The 10,928-nt window shown below is 33.1% G+C and overlaps 1 protein-coding gene across 1 annotated transcript; it reads left to right on the top strand.

Moving 5' to 3' along the window:
• Window positions 1-9,646: 9,646 nt before the first annotated feature.
• On the top strand, window positions 9,647-10,928 carry LOC127558039 (olfactory receptor 145-like). The gene has a single exon (XM_051991269.1). The coding sequence runs from the start codon at window positions 9,972-9,974 to the stop codon at window positions 10,926-10,928; it is 957 nt and encodes a 318-aa protein (XP_051847229.1). The 5' UTR covers window positions 9,647-9,971.

Here is a 10,928-nt window from a genome sequence, read left to right on the forward strand (position 1 = left end):
GTATTACTATAAGCTTTCTCTTCTTGGAGTTCCTTCATATTGAGTTCTAGTCTAATGGTTTATATATTTTATTGTTTTTTCTTTAAAAAAAGACTGAGTTTTATTATACATTCTCTTTTTGTTTTAATTTTATTCATCTCTGATTTTTAAACTTCTATGATTGAGATAAATTTTTTTTTGTTTTCTGGGTTTTTAAAAATTGTATATATACCCTATTGATTGATGAAAATGTTGTTCAGAAATGATAATTTTCCTCCAAGGAGTACTTTGTATCCATCATATAGTGACATGTTTTTTCATTGTCATTATTATCCTTAATGAGATTATCATTTTTGTGATTTGTTTTTTGCTCTCACCAATTCTTTGCAATTATGTTATTTAGTCTTCATTTGATTTTTAATTCTTTTTTGAATGATTCTTTAACATAATTTTTATTACATTTTGGTCACAAAGTATATGTTTATTATTGTTCCTTTTCTGGGACTGAAAACAGACATTAAAATTCACTGTCATAACTTTGGAACACATGAATAGATGAAGAAAAAATCTTTCAAAAGATCATTGCAGAACAGCAACATATTCCTCACAAGAAGCAGAACTTAATTGTGTGCAACAAAAAGAATCAAACAACTTAATGGTACTGTGTGGACTATATCCATTTGGATTCTGGCCTATAAAGTACACAGTGACCTTGAAGAATTGTGCTCAACATATTATCTTTTTTTTTAAATAAAGTTTTATTTTCAAAACATATGCATGCATAATTTGACATTGAGCCTTACATAGCCTTGTGTTTAAGATTTTCTCCTCCTTTCCCCCACCCTCTTCCTTAGATAGCAAGCAACCCAATATATCTTAAATATCTGTTAAATCTAATATATATAGACCTGTTTATACAATTCTCTTGCTGCACAAGAAAAATCAGATCAAAAAAGAAAGTAAATGAGTAAGAAAACTAAATGCAAGTGAACAACAACAAAAAGAGTGAGATTATTATGTTGTGATCCACATTCAGTTCCTACAGTCCTCTCTTTGGGTGTAGATGTCCCTCTTCATCACAAGATCATTGGAACTGACATCAGTCATCTCACTGTTGGAAAGAGTCATCTTCATCAGAATTGATCATTGTATAATATTGATGCTGCTGTGCACAATGATCTCCTAGTTCTGTTCCTTTCACTCAGCATCAGTTCATGTAAGTCTCTCCAGGCCTTTCTGAAATCATTCTGATGATTGGCTCTTACAGAACAAAAATATTCCATAACATTCATATATAATGGGCATCCACTCACTTTCTAGTTTCTTGATACTATAAAAAGGGCTGCCACAAAAATTTTTGCACATGTGGGTCCCTTTCCTTCCTTTAAGACCTCTTTAGGATATAGGCCCAATAGAAACACTGTTGGGTCAAAGGGTATGCACAGTTTGATAACGTTTTGAGCATAGTTCCTAATTGCTCTCCAGAAAGGCAGGATCCATTCATAACTCCTCTCACAATGTATAAGTATCCTAGTTTTCCCACATCCTTTCCAACATTCATCGTTGTCTTTTCCTTAGCCAATCTGAGAAGTGTACAGTAGTATTTCAGAGTTGTTTTAATTTGCATTTCTCTGAACAATAGTGATTTAGAGCACCTTCTCATATGATTAGAAATAGCTGTAATTTTTTCATCTGAAAATTGTCTATTCATATCCTTTGACCATTTATCAATTGGAGAATGGCTTGAATTCTTATACATTTGAGTCAATTCTCAATATATTTTAGAAAGAAGGCCTTTATCAAAACCCTTAAATGTAAAAATGATTTCCCAATTTATTGCTTCCCTTCTGATCTTGTCTGCATTAATTTTGTTTGAACAAATCCTTTCTAACTTAATATAATCAAAATTATCTATCTGGTATTCAGTTATGAATTCTAGTTCATCTTTGGACAAAAATTCCTTCCTTCTCCACAGATCTGAAAGGCAAAATATTCTATGTTCCTCTAATTTGTTTATAATATCACTCTTTATGTCTAAATCATGAACCCATTTAAATCTTATCTTGGCATGTGGTGTTAGGTATGGGTCAAACCCTAATTCCATACTAGTTTCCAATTTTTACAGGAGTTTTTGTCAAATAGCAAGATGTTATCCCCAAAGCTGGAGTATTTGGGTTTATCAAATACTAGATTGTTGTTGTTATTGATTATTTTGTTCTGTGAGTCTAACCTATTCCACTGATCGATTATATTTCTTAACCAGTACCAAATGGTTTTGATGACTACTGCTTTATATTATAGTTTTAGTTCTGGCACAGTTAGTCCACCTTCATTAGCATTTTTTTCATTAATTCCCTTGAAATTCTTGACTTTTTGTTCTTTCAGATGAACTTTGTTACTATTTTTTCTATATCTGTAAAATAATTTCCTGGGAGTTTGATTGTTATGGCACTAAGTAAATTAATTTAGGTAGTATTGTCATTTTTATTATATTCACTCTGTCTACCATGAGCACTTGATATTTTTCCAACTGATTAGATCTGACTTTATTTGTGTGGAAGTGTTTTGTAGTTGTGTTCATATAATTTCTGACTTTCCCTTGGCAGATAGATTCCCAAATATTTTATACTATCAACAGTTATTTTGAATGTAATTTTTTTTGTAGTGCTTGCTGCTGGAGTTTGTTGGTAATATATACAAATGCTGATGATTTATGTGGATTTATTTTGTATCCTGAAACTTTGCTAAAGTTGTGAATTGTTTTTAATAGTTTTTTATTGATTCTCTAGGTTCTCTAAGTATATCATCATATCATCTTCAAAGAGTAATTTGGATTCTTCATGACCTACTCTAATTCCTTTAATCTCTTTTCTTTTCATATTGCAAAGCCAACATATAATATCTTTTAATATTAAAATCTAAATAAGATATTATTGTATTATTTCCAATTTGTACATCATGCTTAAATTCACAGGAGCTTTGTATCTCACCCTATGTAGTCTACACCCTTATTAGATGAGAAAACTGATACCCAGAAGGACCAGGTGAAGGTTATACAGATAACTGGTGAAAAAATTGGAACCACAAACCCAGGTCTCTTACTTCTGAGGGCACTGCTTTTTTAATTGTACATTCTCTCTCTTATGAGGAAGGAATAAGATGAATTTAGATTTCTTTCAAAATTCCTCAGATATGTGAGTTTCCATGTTCTCACGAAAGGATTATGAACTCTATCTGGCAGCCTCATGGGAGATAGTCCTTAAGAAATATGAGGACATATATTGATGCATGGGAAAGCCAGTGAACCAGTGCTCTGCTTCAGGACAGAGCAAATGGAATTGAAGTGACACTACTGAACATTAAAAATGGACTCCTCCCACCCCCCAGGCTGTGAGCTCTTTGAGAACAGGGATTGCTTTTTGCTTTTAGTTATTCCTCAGGATTTGGCACTGTGACTGGTATTTAATAGAGTATAAATGTTATGACTTATAAGTGGGTTAAGTTATTTAAAAGAACTTTCTGGACATAGTTATATGATATATAATAGTTCAACAAAAACAATATGTATTGTTCTCTGATTATGGTGCTGAAATTGTGTTATGGTGCTAATGACTGACAGATGTTAGCAATGTTCCAAGGATGTGAGAAAAATCATTATTATATAATGAGATATAGTAGTCATTTGTACTTGAATAATAGCTACAGAGAATAACTTCTATTTTTAAGGGAGTCTTGGAGTTTGGTCTTGGAAACAGTGATATACAACAGAAGAAACTCTAGATAGTGAATGATATGTTGTAATATTCTAGTCAGGACCTAACAGACACTTATTAAGATAGAATTATTATTTCATAACTGACTGCAGTTCTTACTGTACAGTTTATTGCTGCATGGAGAGCCTTTAACTCATGTGTGTTTGTGAAATCCTTACATGTTCCCCCTAATTTTCCCAAATTTGTTTGCTTCTTTCCATCCTCTCAGCAAATGATTTTCCAGTACATTTTGATTTCTCCTAAACCTCCTCTTCTCCCCCAAAGGACTATTAAAGTCCTCTCAAAATTACTCCCACTATCTTAACATTTTATTCTTGCCTAAGAGTAACCTATTTACTAATATTCTTGATAGCTTCCCTTCTCTATCTGAGATTTTTTTTTTTGATATTCTCTCTCTTTTTAGTCTTCAGACTAATTGCTCTTTCCCTGCTAGTTACAAATATTCAGAGATCTATTTTATCTTTTAAAAGCCTTCACTTGACTCTACAATTCTTTCAGGATGTTGTCCTGTGTTCATTCTCCTTTTTCCTTGTGAAACTCTTGCAAAAAAAAATATAGATAATTTTTTTCCCATTGCCTCATGAGCCACTTGAAATCTGACTACAGAGCTGTTCACATAGTTGAAATAATGCCCACCATTATTAATTACAATCTCTTAATTGTAAACTCCAATGTTTTTCCCTTGATCCTTATCTTTGCGGATATCTTTGTGGTATTTGAAACTTGATCACCTGCTCCACCTGATTGTTTTCTCCTCGTGTTTTTGTGATTTTTTTGGCTCTGTAGGTGACAATATATCTGCCATCCCTGAGCTCTTTGTTGTATACCATGCTTACAATACTTTCCATTTTATTCTTCATATTATGAAACCTCTAGCTCTTTTTAAGATTCAGCTCAAAAAGTAGATAAGAAAAATAATGATTTATAAATCAAAGAACAGATGGCAAAGGAAAGTGTTTTTTTTTTTTTTTTTTTTTTGGTAAAGCAAGAATTTAGCTGGTTAACCCAGATCTGTGATTGCTATCTCAAGCTTAAATGTGCAGATTCTAGATAACTGTATGCTATGCTTATCTTAAATAAATAGTGGTAGAAATCTGTCAGAAATTCTCTTATTATTATGTATATATCCATATGGATTCCTCTCAGAATTATATCTTACTTGACATTTCAGACTTGGATAATTGTTGACTAGAAAATGTACATGCTATATCAAATAGACATGTATCTGTGACACATACCTAAAATGAGAAAATGCTGAAATAAAGAGATTAGCTATGTTAATGAATACCACACAAAAATATGGTTAGAGATATATGATAGAGTACTCAATCTAGCAAGCTATGTTACCATTCCTAAAAGAAGAATGGAAAATAGAAAGAGAAGAAATGGTATGGGAGAAGATGAAGGAGAAGGAAAAAGAAGAATGGAAGGAAGAAATAAAGAGGAAAAAATGGGGAGAGAGAAGGAAAGGGACTAGGGAAACAAAAGGAAGAGAAGGAAATGGGAGAACACTTTGAGATGAAATTTATTTTTCTATAATAGCCATAAATTTGTTAGTTTGTTAAATGTTTACCCAGATTTTTATTTTATTTTATTTTATTTCTTTTTTTCTTTTTTCTTTTCTTTTCTTTTTTTTTTTTTTTTTTTTTTTTGCTGAGGCAATGGGTTAAGTAACTTGCCCACGGTCACACCACCAGGATGTGTTAAGTGTCTTGAGGTCAAATTTAAACTCAGATCCTCCTAACTTCAGGGCTGGTGCTTTATCCACTACACCAACTAGTTGCCCCTGTTTACTCAGATTAAAAAAAAATTCACATCTCTAAAAGATGTAGACATAAATGAGATAAATAAATTTCAATTAGCTATATTTAGAATTAGCATAATAGCCAGAATTAGAAAGAAATTCTTATTTTCTAATGTCAATTTTATAGGAAGTCTTTAGTGGAACAATCTATAGATAAAAGCTCAGTTCAATGCTATTAAACATGCTTTTCAGATGAAAGCATTATTAGCATGCTTATCAAATTTTCAGATGGTGCAAAGTTGGGCTGAATAACTAGCACACTGTATGGTAAGGCATATTAAAAGCTTAAAGTAAAAAGATTATAAAGGTTTATTTCAAGATAATTCAATACAATACAAAATTATAAAAAATCTATATGTTAGGTATTGCACAATTAGGGATAAAAAGGAAAAAACATTAATAGCAAAAATAAAAACAAACAAAACCCAGTTTTTTTCAATGATGTCACATTCTAATGCTACCTGTATATGTTTATGTATATTGCATGAAATTATAATTGCACAAGAACAAAATTATTTTTGCAATCATATGTCTTGCTGACTCTCATCATTGTTTGGATGTAACTGTTTTCATTTCACAGTGGAGCCACCCAAGAGGACGCTGAGAATTTTCATGTGACAATCACTTTTCTGAAGGAATACCCTAGAAAGTTCAGAAAGATATCTACTGAGTAACTTTCTTCATGAAGAATTACCCCACATCATCATGAACTTCATCCAGACTGAGACCTCAAAAGAGGTGAAGGGGGCATCAAAAAAGTCTTCTATATGCGATCTTTTTATTGATCTTTCTAGTTTTCTCCCACATTACTTTCATATATATTTATCTGTGGAAATATTTCCCACCTAATAGAATGTAAGCTCTTCAAAGAAAGGGAATGTTTCATTTTTCTTTTTGAATCCTCAACATCTAGCCCAGTTATGATATGTAGTAGGGGATTAGTAAATTCTCGTTGAATTGAATCGAGAGAATAAATGTGGATGAGAAATGGACTTGAAAGCAGCTTCCTAGGAGGATGGGAATAATTTGGAATCTAGAACTAGTACTCCAAAAAGAAATCGCTCATCCATAGTGTCAATGGACAACATAAATCAGTGTGAAAAGACACAAAAGACAACATATCCATTTGTGATCCAATAAGTTCAGAAAACAAGTAGATCCTTTCAGTCACATGAAAATTTTTGACAATGTTTCTCTCCTTGAGGAAATCACTTAGCAGTTAGGTATGATTCAAATGGAATTTTTTAAATGAAAATTTTAAAAATATCATAGGATTATAATACCATAAATGATTTTCTGTCCCATTCATTTAACTGTTGAAGGACTTCAAATAAGCCTTTTCATTCTCAGGAGAGTTTCTTAGACAAGAAAAAATAAATAAACTAAAAAGGAATGTTAGATGAAAATTTCTGGGGCTCAAAACTGGTATCCCTAACTTAGGTATCATGACTATATTTGATCTATAGAAGCAGCTAAGGTTTTTTTTTTTTTAAGATTAAGTGCCTTCCTCTTTACTCTAGCTAATTCTGGTTAAGCTGCTAAACTTCTTTATGATTTAACCTGCCAGACAGTGGCTCAATCCAACCTCACAAAATATTTCCTTACTTCTGGTGTTGAGTTTCCCTGGGCATCTTGTCTTTTTCCTTGCTCTGACTATAAGTTTTCCCAACTTTATTTCATATTTGTCACTTCTGGTGCCTATTTTACCCCTTATAGTTTGTTTTTAGCCTTTTCTCCTCAAGAAACCTGTCTTATTCAAAAAAAAGAGTCATAGGGCAATTAGGTAGAATCCTATTTTTTCCCCTATTTTGCAAACTGTTTGTAGAAAATTTGAATTAATTATTCTTTTTATGTTTAATAGAATTGAATTGTAAATCCATCTTGTCCTAGAGCTTTTTCTCCTGGTGTTAATTCATGGCTCATTCAATTTCTATTTTTGTTATTGGATTATTTACATTTTCCATCATTTCATTTATCTAAGCATTTTATATTTTAGAATTAGTCATCTATTTTGTTTAAGTTTTCAGTTTCATTGGCAGATAGTTATACCCAATAATAGTTTCTAATAATTTCATTTCATTCTTTTTCATTTATTTTAATATCTTCTTTCTTTTTGATACTGGTAATTGAGTTTTCTTGTTTTAAAATATACTGCTTTAATCTGTATTTTCCATCACATTTAGTTATTTTTTAATTGAGTGAGCTTTTTCATCTTATTTTTGGTATACTCTCTTCTTTGATTTTTCAGGATTTGCTTTTGGTCTTTAATTGTGATTAAATAAATAGTTTTAAAAGATTTCTTTAGGGACCAAAATGGCATGTGTATAAGAAAAAGTAGCATCACAACATGGGGAATATTGCCATTCTACTCTTTAACCCTTTCCTTCATTTATGTATTCCTTTAGTTATTAAAAAATAATACAAGATATATCATGAAGGAATTTACAATTTGTTGAGGTTTGGTGGTGAATGAATGCAATTTCTACTTGGAGAATTGTGTGTGTGTGTGTGTGTGTGTGCATGCATGTGTGTGTAGACACAATTAACAAACTTCCTCATATCCAAAAGCTATATAATGGTAGAAGGTCCTACTTCTTGAAAAACTCAGTGAGCTTGGCTTTTGTATTATACATGGTGGAGAGAATATGTTCCTCTGGATAGAAGTAGAGCAATTTTCTCTAACTTTATTCTATGTTAACAGAAATTTATAGACTGCTCTTGAGAACTGAGTATTCCTTACTCTATGATGTCATACTTTCTCTTTATTTTTTGTATCATGTAAAAATGTCTTAGAGATGGCAGCTGCATATGGCATTATTCAAGAGAGACATTCTCTAATAAGACCAAAGTTAGAAAAAAAATTTGGAAAATGAAAGTCTGGAATCAACAATCCCTTGTATGAAGTTAAGGGTTGAGTTAGGGGATTGAATCCCTTGAGAGAAAAAATAAGTTCCTTTGTGCAGTATGTAAACATGGGCTCAGTAATTCTTTCTCCCTGAAATGTCTTTTCCCAGAGAGAGAACTTGCTGTTTCCTCACTGTTTCCAATTGGGACCATGACATTTTCATACCTAGAATTCTGGAGACACCTCTAGGCACTATTTTAACTCCCCTGTAGGTGGAGCAGACTTTCTAGGTCTACTCAGTTAAAAACTTGTAGTTTTTATATCTCAAAACATACTCTACATCATTTCAGATGGTGAGATGTGCACTCCAATTCCCTGCTAGAAAAGGAAGCCTCACTGTCTCAGAGAACAAATTTTTGATCACCCTTATCAGAATTATTTCTCTTTCAGGAGAAATTAGTAAGGGTGAACACTCAAATGTCTGGACAGAGGAAAGGTGAGTGTAAAACACAACCTTTTAAAACATTTTGCAACTTTTTTTCTCCTCCCAACCTTGCCAACCTGTAGATAGGAGATCCTACAAGATACCACATCCCTGAACTCTGTCACTATCTCATATATGTCTTGTGGTCTTGGTAAGAATGTGGAAGAAAGCATTAAAGATAATTGGATACTTTCTACCCTTAATTCCCAAATAAAATATCTTATCCCTACTCTATGTCACTGGCTCATCTATAGGTCTTCTGGTAAAATGTAGGTAAGGATGTAGAAGAGAACATTCAAAGATAATGGGGTAGTCCCCTCGCTCTTTCGGACTCTATACCAAGAGGAAAAGGGACTCTGAATCAAGGTTTCAGAAAAAATTGATGGTTCAATGGCTAGGATCATTGTATTGGAATTAAAAACTTGAATTCAAATCTAGTTCAATCACCTACTCCCTATGTGACCTTGGGAAATGTCACTTAATTTGTTTGTCTCAATTTTTTCAAGTATAAACTGAAGACAATAGCATCTACTTCCCAATGTTGTAAAATTCAAATAATATATCTGTAAGGGATTTAGGGGAGTACCTGACCTATAATAGGTGCTATGTAAATGCTTGCCGTTATTATTTTTATTACTAATAATATTATTGATAATTTTGTTAATAAGTTGACTATAGCTTTTGCAGAACTCTTTGAGATACTACTTCACCACTTCTGAAATAAGAACAGTAGCTAAAATACTTACCCAATGTGTCCAGCAGAGGAGTGCTGTGGAGAAGGGGAGGAGACTACTGTTATTTTCCTGATTTCTTTTTGTTTTAAAATCTGAGGAACATTAACTATTACTCCACAGGGAACCTCAGGAACAATTTTTTGCATTAATCAAGTTCATGGAGACTGTGGCTCAGCCAATTAAATTACCTAGATATTTTTGGAATGATAGCATGGAATAATATTGATGCTTTCCAGAAATTTCCAGATTTACTCTTTTTCTTAAATGGGAAAGAGAGTTCATTTAGATTCTCCCTCCTCATTAATAGTACAATTTTTCTCTTCTCCTCATAGATCTCTCAAGATGAAAGAAAATGGCTTTGGAAAATGCCTCTTTAGTCACTGAATTCATCTTTGCAGGCTTAACAGATCAACCAGAGCTCCAGCTACCCCTATTCTTCCTGTTTATGGGAATGTATATGATCACTATAATGGGAAACTTGGGATTGACTATTTTAATCAGGATGAATTCTCAGCTTCACACTCCTATGTACTATTTCCTCTTTAACTTATCTTTCATAGATCTCTGCTACTCCTCTGTCTTTACTCCCAAAATGTTGATGAATTTTGTCCTAAAGAAAAACATCATCTCTTACTCAGGATGTATGGCTCAGCTCTATTTCTTCTGTTTTTTTGTTATTTGTGAATGCTATGTGTTGACAATAATGGCTTATGATCGTTATGTTGCCATCTATAATCCATTGCTATATAATGTCACTATGTCCAATCAGGTCTGTTCTTGGCTATTGAGTGGGGCATATGCAATGGGGTTTGCTGGTGCCATGGCCCACACTGGATGCATGCTGAGACTGGTCTTCTGTGATGTTTACATCATAAACCATTACATGTGTGACATCCTCCCCCTCCTCCAGCTCTCCTGCACCAGCACCCATGTCAATGAGCTGGTAGTTTTCATTGTTGTGGGCATAAATATTATAGTACCTAGTGTCACCATCTTTGCATCTTATGCTCTTATTCTGTCCAGTATCCTAAGCATGAGCTCTACTGAGGGCAGGTCCAAAGCCTTCAGCACCTGCAGCTCCCATATAATTGCTGTTGCCCTTTTCTTTGGGTCAGGTTTATTCATGTATTTCAAGCCATCTTCATCAGGGTCTGTGGACCAGGGCAAAGTAGCTTCAGTCTTTTACACAAATGTGGTGCCCATGCTAAACCCCCTTATTTACAGTTTGAGAAATAAAGATGTTCAGGCTGCCATGAAGAAAACCTTAAGGAGAAGAATGTTTACAAGGACAGCAACAGGACTTTCATAA

Source organism: Antechinus flavipes, chromosome 3, assembly GCF_016432865.1.
Source record: "Antechinus flavipes isolate AdamAnt ecotype Samford, QLD, Australia chromosome 3, AdamAnt_v2, whole genome shotgun sequence".
Lineage (NCBI taxonomy): Eukaryota > Metazoa > Chordata > Mammalia > Dasyuromorphia > Dasyuridae > Antechinus > Antechinus flavipes.

Excerpts from the sequence above, each read along its gene's own strand:
- LOC127558039 (XM_051991269.1), top strand. The coding sequence starts at position 9,972 with ATGGCTTTGGAAAATGCCTCTTTAGTCACTGAATTCATCTTTGCAGGC.